Genomic DNA, 13096 nt, shown 5'->3' with positions numbered 1-13096 from the left:
GCGTCCTGATGGACCCTCCCTACTACTTCGTCCAGTTTTGTTCCCACCCTACACAATTGTATCATGGTGATGGGCAGCAACTGGCGCCAGGATAAAGACGCGCGTGACGTCATTAGAGCAATGGCGTCCGTTTGTTTACGTCTCGAGTATCAGTAGTAGCCACGAGTGAGATTAGCTGTGGAACGGCTCCCAGCTATTCTCAGCCCTTACACACCGAAGCATTAACTCTGTTCGGGGTGGAGATAGCTATGTGGCACGTTCAGACATGCGTGTCCCCTGTTGTATTACGATGTCTTAAAGGGAAACCTTTGAGATACTCGCTCCAGAAGTTAGAATTCTGTGATAACCTGTGGTTAAATTCTCTGGGAATATCTTAGTAGTCTTATACCCAAGGAAGCTACCAAACAGGAACCTTCCATCAGGACGCCATGGCTATCTCACCCAAAAATAGATTTTTCGCTTCGCTCAAAATCCGTTATATATATATATATATATATATAAATATATATATAAATATATATATATATATATATATATATATATATATATATATATATATATATATATATATAAATATATATATAGGCCCTTTGCGTCAATACACATGGGAGGACATAATGATAATGAAGTGATACAAACAATCATGCACTGGCAACTGGACTTCAATTTCCAAGCAGAGCTTTATGGCCCTTGGGTACTAAAGGCTAAGATTTGTCTGACTCACTTGAAATTCTAAGTGTGTTAACTTCCCTTTCTTTAGCTTATTAAAAATAAGCATAAATCTTACTATCATAAGGAGTCACTGAAGGTAATACATAGAATTATTACACTCGGTTCCTGGCAAGGTACACAAAGAGTGAGGATCAATCGAATACTGTACAAGAATAACACATTTGGTTCAAGTTTAGAGCAAAAGTGGGATAAACACTTGATATCATAGCAAAACCTAAGGAAAAATCCCTCACAGACACCTAAATAGTATATTCCACAAAAAAATTCTGCATTTACACAAGAGAAAACAAGATTTGTCCTGATGGTGCGTGACCACTTATATTTGAAGCACTATTTACCTTTTCACCCCATGTTAACCCATCCAACAATGACCAAGCCATAAGTACCTTCTCAGCAGCTGGGGAGTTTTTGGTGGCTAGTTTAATGGAGGTACGGTATGCCAGTGGGGAGGAGGGGGGGAATTGTTCATCATTGTTTTATTTAGTGGTCGTCAGGTCTCCTCTTCCACTTAATACCTTGTTCTATTCAAGAGGTAAAATTTACAGAAAGAATATATATATATATATATATATATATATATATATATATATATATATATATATATATATATATATATATATATATATATATATATATATATATATATATATATATAAAACCAGGAGAGAAAAAGTGGAAAGACTTGATTGGAGTTAGTACTTTTGTCTTATTAAAGCCATCGACAAACTCACAATGAGAATAAATATAAAAATATCGTATTTATGCAGGAGAAAGGGATCCCTCAGCTGTCAGTTTTTTGATGATTTCAGATATATCCGATTTTAGAAAAGAGGATAATACAGGATTAATGGGAAAGAAGGACATACATTAAAATTGTACAAGAAATTAAGAAGGATTGAACAATATTCATTTGGGTATATTCATTAACATAGATTATTGAACTTGTCTCTGACCAACCAATTCTATGGAATTCTGAGGGATCCCATTCACCAGTATAATTGCGATATCTTTGTATATACATTCTCATTGAGAGTCTGTTGATGTCACTAAGAGGACGAAAGTACCAACTCCAATTAAGTCTTCAGTTTTCTTTTCGGGGCTATAATACATATTATTCTCATCATGTTAACTTTTGTGATCTCTCATATATATATATGTATATATATATATATATATATATATATATATATATATATATATATATATATATATATATATATATATATATATATATATATATATATTTATATATATATATATATATATATATATATATATATATATATATATATATACATATATATACTGTATATATATATATATATATATATATATATATATATATATATATATATATATATATATATATATATATATATATATATATATATATACAGTATATATATGTATATATATATATATATATATATATATATATATATATATATATATATATATATATATATATATATATATATATATATATATATATATATATATATAGTATCACTGATAGTAAACTACAAGTCTTCTAAACATATACTAAGACTGAAAGAAACAACTCAGATAAAACAAGCAGTCTTTCTTTGAATTTACCAATTGAAAGCCTTATTCAACTAAAGCAACAAGACTATTGTTATAAATAAATGAATGAATTATTACTATTTTTCAACAGACTGTCTTATTCTCTGTTTTGACATTCAGATTATGGGAAAAAATTGTAATACAATGCACTGGAGTGGAATGTCAGGTGGGCCCCTTACACTTTGATATTTCCCCTTCAAATTCTTGCCCAAGTGGAAATGAAAAATGTTTCCTTTATAGTATCTACAGTAACAACAATAAGAAGATGTAACCAAGTTATATGTTACTTGTAAACTATTTCAGGATATAATATTAAAGAAATGATAGTAATTTTGTAGAAACAAATAATGAGACATTACTGGTTTCTCTATAGAACTTTTTGTAAATATTTTTTTAATAAATAAAGTTTTTTTTTATTTGAAATTCTTCTACCAAATAAGATAACTGCTAAATACTTTCATGTTTTTGCATACATTAATTTTGAGCTCATTATCTCCAAAATATTTATCAATTCTATTATATGCCCAGAGTGATAAATTGCATAAGGAAAGATACCTGTTGCCTAACCAATGAAATGATAGTAAAGTTGGAACATTAAGGAAAGTCAGAGATTCACAAAAACAGTGCACCATCTCTGTTTTAAAAGTTGAAAGAATTCTACAAATACACAGTATATACAATATTTCCTCCTTAACCATAGGTATTATGTTCATAAACCCAAATTCATAAATTGCTAAATCCACACAAAAGAAAATCACAACCATGAGGATTGTAAAAAAAACGTTTCATGAACTAATATGCATAACAATAAATGTAAGTAAATAAAATAGTATATTAGAAATATAAATATCCTGTTATTTCTCTAAGCTGATATGGTATATATACGCTACACAAATAATTTGTTATTACTTATTTAAATGCATAAAACTGCATATTTATTTTTTTAAATAAAGGTCTTTAATTATATGATAAAATGACATCGTAATAGATAGGCATATCTACCTGCCATTTTTGTATTTGACTTTAAAAGATTCCTTTCTAAATTTCCACCAATCTTTCAAGTTAAGTCTGAGGTATATGATGGTGGGGGATAATATATATAATATAGAAAGAAACAGGAGAACTTATCACAAAATCAACAGGAGACGCACTAACTCCAGAACATTTACTGGTATTCACAAAAGTCAAAGGAGTCATGGGAATGAAAATGTTGTGTGTAAAAGTTCTAATAATATTAATAGATGAAAATAAAAACTAGAAAATCATTTGACACTTATCAGGAGAGAGAGAGAGAGAGAGAGAGAGAGAGAGAGAGAGAGAGAGAGAGAGAGAGAGAGAGAGAGAGAGATTAATATTTAGTAAGTGAGTCAAGGTTGTTTATTTCTTTTGGGAATAATGGCAACCAATCTATTACAAAAACTTTACTTGCACATAGACTCCCAAAATGATAAGTATTAGCTTATGTGGCTTGTCTCATATTGCGAATGGAAAATGATTATTGAAATGAATGCTTGGTTATAAAAAAAAAAAAAAAATTTCTTCTACGGTTACATAGCAGGGTCTGCCACTTCATAGGATGGCTTTTCAATCTTTTCCTTCATTGTATAGTTTTGGTCATATATACACAGTTGCTTTGTCAAATTATTATCTCTCTCTTTTTTTCTTTTTTTTTTAATTTGGTGAAATACCGCTCAACTAGAGTTATAGTTTCTGGTCGCGGTTGGGTACCTCCAATCATGTGTAACAGATGACTAACAGTAGACGTACTTTGTGAGACTGTAAGTGTGTCACCGCGACACTGCCAGTAGATGTCTAGTTAGACTTTGCCCAAAACTATATCGCCGAGACATTCATTATCTTAAATACATTATTATGTTGGTTAAAAAGTCAGGCTCATTAAGCATTTAGTTTTTTTTTTTTAATCACAAAGATTATTGGGTTAATTTTTCCATAATGATCTAGCTGATATTTTGATATGCAATCTTGATGAACTGTATCTTTTATTAAGCAAAGGTTCAAAATGCTTTGTCACTGGAATCTACTCTCATTAGAAATGTGAAAAAATGTAAGAGTTGCCAGTTAGTGACTTTTGAATGAAAATCACTGAATTCAGGTATCACATTTTGTTGCATATAGTACTTTACCTCTAATAATATGTATTTTACATTGAAAATAACAAGTATTCTTAGTGCTTTCCATTTAATATGTACATGTGTGCTGTAAAACAAAAATTTTAATAGAAAAGTACACCAATTGGTATTGGTAAATTGGTAAGTACAACATCGTTACTTTTTGTGCATGTCTACCGTTTAATGGAGTGAAACAGATAATTAAAATATTGCAATTATTGTATAACAATTTTATTCTGGAACAAGATGCCCCACAGCACCTTTATATGTAAATAATGCGTAGTACAAGTAGACTAACAACTCATATTTGGTTTCTTTTATAATCTAAATGATGTCTTTTTTTCAAAGCTCTAATATAAAAGTACCATATTTCTATATTATATCAATCACTTGATTGATAAAAGAGTATTTTCACTTGATGGCAGCATAAACCCAACAAATCATTTCAATGTATATATTTTTCTTTGTCTTTATAGGTACACTTAGCTATTTGCTATTGTGATAATGCGAAGGGTCACCTCACCTGGCCTGACTTTATCTATAAGTTGGGAAACCTATGTGCACTCCAGCACCATAACAAGAACTATTTGCTAAAGTATCGGATCCACATTAAGAAGGCATTAACAACAAGCGATCTGTTTCTTAATTTGCAACACCGTTGCTACCACAGGAGGTTGCGTGGTACCTACAGCAACTACGGTTGAATACTAAGGGCCTAGTAACCTTTGACAATGCTCCAAGACATCCATAAATTAACCAAGTTCTTCATGCTGATGTAGAGGTTATGTTATTTTTCTTCCTAATATCACATAATTCATACAGCTAATGGAACAAGGGGTACTTAGGAACTTTAAAAGTCCATTACAGCAAAAATGTAATCACCAGAAGTTACGCAACATTGGAAGAATTTGTTTTCAGAGACATAATCCCAGAGACAGTAAATACCTGCTGGAAACATTAGTGGTTTAAGTGTGTGGACTTGAAGGACTTCAGTACTAATGATGCCTTCGATGAGACAATGAGGTGGATAATGGTTTGGGTACAAAGAGTGACCATCTAAGGATTTCAGAAAGTGGCTAAAGATAATGTCTTGGAACTCCTTGAAGGGCAGGATGCCGAGCTGGCAGAGAAGTGCCTCCAGGAGTTGATACAGGCTGCAAGTGAGGAAGAGGAAAATAAAGGGGGGAAAAAAAGTGACGGTCGGAAACGTGGCATCCTTAACGATAAGTTGCGGGAGTTGAAATGAAAGCTGGAGAAAAATAATGCCTACAATATGACTATTCTATGATGCGTGCCCTCAATTTCATGCATGCTGTGGATGAAATGTTTTTCAATATAAAAAGACCATGGAGGAAATAGAGCAGAAGGAAAAATCAGTTCCCATCACAATGTTCTCCCTCCAGTAAGAAAAATAAATCTCCCCCACCAGACTCCAAACCCACTCAACCTACAACCCCTTCTTCAGTCCCAGAGAAAATTTGCAGTAGAGATGGTGATGATGCTGTAGACAAACTTCCTCCAATCAGAATGTACAGGTAAAATATTCTAAGTACTTTTACAGATCTATTGAGGTCATTTTGATATACAGTCATACCTCTCTTCAAGAAAGACTCTGCTTACGAAATTGTTCAACTGCGAAACGAGATGCGAATATTTTTATGACTCACTTTACGAAAAATGTTTCACTTTAAGAAAAGATTTTTGCCAGCCAGGCCGAGAATAAAATAGTCACCCATCACAAGAGTTGAAGAAAATGGATACAGAAAATGTAGCTGTAGTCTATAATAGGGGTAACTATAATAGTACAGTACATAAAGAACTGTATACTTAGTATTTGTATAGTATTGTACGGTATGTATTGTACTATTTTCCATTTATTGTTACATTATGTTGTAATAACCACTTAATTTACAGGTATTAACATTTAGTTTAGGTATATTGAATGGTTCAAATGTATTTGGCAGTACAGTATTTCATTGTGGTTATACTGTAGCTTTATTGTGAGATTTAATGTGGTGTTTTTTATAATTAGGCTATTTGCATGTGAAATGTGACTCACAACACGAAAAAATCACTTCATGAAAGCCACTTCATAATGAATTAATTTCGTGTTGAGGCATTACCGTAGCTTGTTATTCAACTGAACATTTTAATTGCATTAGTTTTAGTTTGGCCAGTTAAGTAGCTCATTAAGAATCAGTAAAATATTTTACTTTCATTCAAATTTTATATATAAATTAAAATTTTCAATTTGCATTTAATTTGTAAAACTGCATTATAAACATAATCCATGTAAAGTTGTAAATGTATACATACTAATTAGGAATAATTAAAAGGATATTTAGTAATATTTGTATATTATTTAGAATGCAATTTTAGAAGCAGACAATCTTGGATAGGAGGGGGAATGACATTCTGTCAAGTGGCGAAAGGGGTGCAGGAGGCAAGCAAGGCTGAGAACCCGTGTTATAGATCATTACTTATACCCATATCTTCCATAATGCTTCCATAATATTGCAACCGCTTAGTAATCAATTTTCTAGTGTCCATTACTATAATACAAACAGTAATACTTAACAATATTAGCAAGGTTTTCTAGGTCGATTGGGGCAACATTAGTTCATGAATTTATGACATTTGCAGATATGGTATCGATTGTATATATAACCAATTGCAGTAAAAATGAAATTACCAGTATTTACAAACCACCGATAAATACCGATAAATACAAAAATAGCTAACCATATCAATATTAAAAAAGTAAGATGACTAAAAAGTAACAAAATCAACATCCAAAGAGGGTTGATACATAACTATGGAAATCACACAAATGGTTTGCTCAATTAATGAAAAATTTTCATAACTACAAGGTTGTACAAACAGAACTCCATCGTTAAATGAGGACTCAACTGCATACAAAATTAAAATGGGTAAAAACTTCTCTGTTTAGCTCATCATTGAAAGCAAGAAATGCAAAATACTCTCTTCCTTATGATATCAAAGATATTCTCGCCAAAAGTAACTAGTAAATGGACTAAAAACCACTAGCAATAAAACTTCCCTAAATGTTCCAACTCATAAATGAAAATTAGCGATATTCTGTAATCAATTGACCTAAACAGCTTAATCATAAATATTACTAGACATAGCCAACTATGAAAAGCAGTGTCATATGTCAATCACTAATAGGTGATATAAACAAACTGCCGAGTAGATTAGGAGTCATATGAGGATATATAAAATGGAAGATAATAATCTTGAGAGATAGTTTGATGCCAAAATAAAGCATGTCAGTTAAATTAAAGGATACCAGGAAAGTTAGTTAGCCTATGTTATCCCCATGCCATGACGGGGAGAGCAAACACTCTGTGTGTTACAAGTCCCCCCACCCCCAAATAAAAAAGGTAAAAGGAAAAAAGCATCAATCAAAATGACATACACATCGTTGGAGCTACTTTGAGTCCATTTGAAAATGTTGACAGGTATTTTGAAAGTCATTTTGCCGCTTCGTATAAACCTAAAAGAAGGACAAGTGAAAAAATAAAACCGATAGGCAAAAACAAGTCTAAAACTAAAAAAAAATCTACAAGTACACTACTTTCAGAACTTTATGAAGAGTTGAATCAGAGTAAAAGAAAATGAATGGCATTATACAGCAAAAAGACAAATAGTTATTATATGATATAAACTGCGCAGATTAAGTTACATACTATGGAAATATCTAAAACAAATATTTTTGAGATACATACCGAAATTTACTTTTGGAGAGATCAGGGCTATTTACATCTTCAGTCGACTGTCTGTATAATGTAAGACCTGATGTTTTAGCAGAAGTAGGCTGTCCAACACGGCTTGAATTTCCACTTTCTGTCCTAAAAATTCACAGAAATATATTTTAGAATAATTCACCTATACAAAAGTTCCAGTTTCAGTAATTTCATGTGTGACCAGAGACAATACACTAAGCTTATCCACTTCAAAAATAGCAGGCAAAAAGCTTTAAAGTGTTTTTGAAGATAGCAAAGTAAGATATGTAAATAATTCTTCCAGCAAAATGAATAACGGATTTTGAGCGAAGCAAAAAATCTATTTTTGGGTGAGATAGCCATGTCGTCCTGTTGCAAGGTTCCTAATATTAGCTTCCAAGGGATATATGAACTACAGTGATATTCCCAGAGAATTTACCTTTAGGTCTCCAGAATTCTAACTCCTGGCACGAATATCCTTAAAATTCCCATAAGAATATCGCATAATCAGGGGACGTATACAGTGATACCTCTACATACAATCTTAATTCATTCCATGAACTGCTTCGTATGTTAAAACGATAGTATGTTGGAGCAAATATTCCCATAAGAATACACGGTAATTTGTTTAATTCGTTCCTCAGCCTAAAAACCCATAATAACTCCTTAATAATTGGCTACACATAATTGCACATAGCATTAATACAATATAATAACACATACTGTAAATATCTAAAAAAAGGAATAGTAATAAGGAAATAATAAATAAAAAAGGGGTTTTTATTTAACACTTTACCTTAGCAACAGGCCAGCGCAGGTGTAGGGACTGCTACGCAGGAGGAGATGGAAGATCAGCGAGGAGGTAGGGACGGCGACTTTGTACGATAATGTGTACGATAACTTACACTAACTTACACTACGTGAACTTTAACTTAACTTAGCTTATTTTTTTTTTCATTTTTATCATTTTACATTTTTTTTTTTCACATTTTTTTTCTTATATTTAATTTTCATCACTTTCACTCGATTTTGTCTTTCTTTTCTATGCTTCACTTTCTTTCTTTTCATCATGATCACTAGACCGTTTTAGTAGAAATTTGTTAAAAAAACTATCGAGTGAAAGTTGCTTGGTACGGCTTTTGAGGATTTTTCTAAAATGAGTTAAACAAACATCATCGAACTGCGCAACTACACGGCAAACCTGAAGTTTCTGTGGGTGATGCTTGTCGATGAAATCAACCACGTGTTGATGATATGCCAACATCTGTCTTATTTCCGCCGTACCTAAGGTTTGGCCTACCTCCTCGGTCTCCTCCGACTCACTTAACTGCGCTTGGAACTCATAATGCTGCATGGCTTGCAGCTCCTTGAGTTCCTCAGTGGTGAGCTCTTCATGATGCTCATCGATGAGATCGGTGATGTCATCTTCATCCACCTCCAGACCCATGGACTTGCTAAGGGATACAATCTCTTCGACGTCTTCCTCGGCGGCAACCACAAGTTCATTCTCGGGGCCAAAACCTTCAAAATCTCTGGGACCAACAGCATCAGGCCAAAGCTTCTTTCAAGCTGAATTCAGGGTCCGACGAGTTACACCCTCCCAAGCCTGATCTATGATCTTTAAGCAGTGCACGATATTAAAGTGGCTCCACCAAAATTCACGCAAAGTTAAGTTGGTGCTTTGCGTGACATAAAAAGCACTGCTTAAATAAGTGCTTGGTGTACAGCTTCTTAAAATTAGAGATGACTTGCTGCTCCATGGGCTGGAGGATAGGGGTGGTATTCGGTGGAAGATACAACACTTTGATGAACTTGTATTCGTCGATGATATCATCTTCGAGTCAGGGGGGGTGAGCGGGTGCATTGTCCAAACAACGCAAGCACTTCAAAGGCAAATTCCTCTCCTGAAGGTACTTTTTGACAGCAGAGCCGAAAACTACATTTACCCATTCCACAAAGATATGCCTAGTAACCAAAGCCTTAGAATTAGAATGCCATAGAACATGTAGCAGGTCTTTATTAATTCTATGTGCTTTAAATGCCCTAGGGTTTTCGGAATGGTAAACTAATAAAGGCTTAATTTTGCAGTCCCCGCTGGCGATGGCACAAAACGCAAGAGTCAACCAATCCTTCATTGGCTATGTCCATGCATTTGCTTCTCTTCGGCAGTAATGTACGTTCGACTTGGCATCTTTTTCCAAAACAGACCGGTTTCATCACAGTTGAACACCTGCTGCTCTACGTAGCCTTCCTCCGCCACGATGCTTTCAAACTTTTTAACAAAGTCTTTAACAGCCTTGGTGTCCGAACTCGAGGCTTCTCCATGCCGAACAACTGAATGAATCCCGGTCCGTTTCCTAAATTTCTCGAACTAACCTCGAGACGCCTTGAATTCCTCCGTCGTAGGATCGGCTGAACTCTCCCCCGCATCACCTCCAGAGCCCGCCGCCTTCAAGTCACTGCAGATAGCGCTGGCCTTCTCACAAATTATCGTTTCAGTGATCGTATCGCCAACAATCTCCTTGTCCTTGATCCATATTAACAAAGGGCGTTCCATCTCTTCAAGGGTAGGGCTACGACGTTTGAAAATAATCGTGATTCCCTTCAAAGGTTTCACTGCTTTAATGGCTGACTTCTGTTTTATGATCGTCGAGATCGTAGACATATTCCGGCCATATTGTTTAGCCAGATCGCTAACACGTACACCTCGCTCATGCTTTTCTATTATTTCTTGCTTTAGTTCTAATGAAAGCATTGACTTCTTCCTTTTCTCACCACTACTACTACTTCCTGAACCGAAACTAAGCTTTTTAGGACCCATGATTACGAAACACAGAAAACAACAAGTGAAAAAGGAAGATAAAAACACTGTTAATATCTGAGCGAATAGAGAACAACCACACGATGCGCACGAGATGAGAGGACTGATCAAGGTGACGCTCGATTGGCGTCCCTCCGAAGTGCTGCCGTCTAGCGGCGTCAACAACAAACCACGGTTGACGCTTTCGAGAAAATTCCACGCGTACGCGTATTGTTTACTTCGTATGTTGGAGCAACACTTTGGGTGTCGAGACAGATATTTGGTCGAATTTTACTTCGGATGTTGGAAAATTTGTATGTAGAGGTTCCACTGTGTATATATATATATATATATATATATATATATATATATATATATATATATATATATATATATATATATATATATATATATATATATATATATATATATATATATATATATATACAGTAGATATAGATATAGATATAGATATAGATATATATATATATATATATATATATATATATATATATATATATATATATATATATATATATATATATATATATATATATATATATATATATATATATATCTATATATATATATATAAAAGAGTGACTGAGATGGCTCACTAATATGAAAGGAGTACATCGATAATATGTACCATCCTCAAGCAGAAGGATGGTATAAAGAGCACCAAGCCTTCCAAAGGAGTAACCATTCTTTCCAAGTGATATTCCCGATGAGAAGGAGAGGCTTCTTTTAATATGGATAAAGGAGAAACAGTTGGCGGGAGAGAGCGTGACCGAGACAATCACATGTGAAAAGGCCAGCAGAATCTATGATGACTTAAAAGGGAAGCAAGCAGCTGAGAGAGGGCAGACTTCCACGCCAGCGGAAACCTTCAAAGCCAGCCGTGGCTGGTTGGATAACTTTAAAAAACGGACTGGGATACACTTGGTTGTGAGGCATGGGGAAGCAGTAAGTTCCAACTCGAAAGCCGAGGAGGACTTCATCACAACCTTTGCCTTGGTTATCGACCGACATGGCTACATCCCCCAACAAGTCTTCAACTGTGATGAAACCAGCCTTTTCTGGAAGAAGACGCCCAGGAGGACATTCATCATGGCATAGGAGAAGAGACTACCAGGCCATAAACCCATGAAGGACCGGTTAGCTCTAGCCTTGTGTGCCAATGCAAGCGGTGACTGTAAGGTCAAGCCACTGCTAGTGTACCACTCGGAAAACGCACGTGCTTTCATGAGCCAAAGGATCTTGTAAGAAAAGCTGCAAGTGATGTGGCGCGCTAATCCTAAGGCTTGGGTTATGCGGCATTTCTTTACAAAATGGGTTAATCTGTGCTTCGGTCCGGCAGTCAAAAAAAATTTGGCCGAGAAAAACCTGCCAATGAAATGTCTCCTGGTGCTCGCCATGCCCATGGTCCTCGACCATGCCCCTGGTCACTCTCCTGGTCTCAAAGAGGACATTCTTGATGAGTTCAGGTTCATCAAGGTTCTTTATCTCCCGCCCAACACCATGCCACTCTTCCAGCCCATGGACCAACAAGTTATTTCCAACTTCCAAAATCCGTACACGAAGAATTTGTTCGAGAAATGCCTCAATGTCATAGACAACACCAATCTCACCCTTCGTGAATTTTGGAAGGAACATTTCAATATCGTCCATTGCTTAAAAAGTATTGACGATGCATGGCAGGGTGTTACAAGAACTCTTAATTCAGCATGGAAGAAATTGTGGCCAGTTTCCGTCGCCGAGAGGGACTTTGAAGGGTTCAATATGACAGACCCTGATGACCCCGAACCTATTTTGATGGATGAAATAGGGCCTCTTGGAAAGTCCATGGGGCTGGAGGTAGACGAGGAAGACGTGAACGACCTTGTCGAGGAGCATCCGGAAGAGCTCACGACATAGGATTGATAAAGCTCCAGGAGATGCAACATTCGGAGGTGTTTTAATACTAAAGTATTTTCTATATTTATTAACATTATCATTGTTATACTAGATAGTACCATGTTTCTAAAACAGCAATACTGTATACAGTAGGATGGAGAAAGAGGAAAGAGGAGTCAGGAAAGCATGAATATTTTGCTGAGCAATGA

The 13096-nt window shown here is 34.8% G+C and overlaps 1 protein-coding gene across 6 annotated transcripts in view; it reads right to left on the bottom strand.

Moving 5' to 3' along the window:
• Positions 1 to 13096, bottom strand: part of l(2)k05819 (transmembrane protein 94-like protein l(2)k05819) — a 420286-nt gene that overhangs the window by 194127 nt on the left and 213063 nt on the right. For all 6 annotated transcript variants that reach the window (XM_068379965.1, XM_068379935.1, XM_068379940.1 and 3 more), the window contains one exon: positions 8195 to 8317. In XM_068379965.1, the coding sequence (XP_068236066.1) occupies positions 8195 to 8317 (123 nt within the window). The remainder of the gene's footprint in view (positions 1 to 8194; positions 8318 to 13096) is intronic.

This window comes from Palaemon carinicauda, chromosome 1, assembly GCF_036898095.1.
Source record: "Palaemon carinicauda isolate YSFRI2023 chromosome 1, ASM3689809v2, whole genome shotgun sequence".
Classification (NCBI taxonomy): Eukaryota; Metazoa; Arthropoda; class Malacostraca; order Decapoda; family Palaemonidae; genus Palaemon; species Palaemon carinicauda.
Note: the sequence above shows the minus strand (reverse complement) of the source record. Positions and strands in the feature narration are given on the sequence as shown.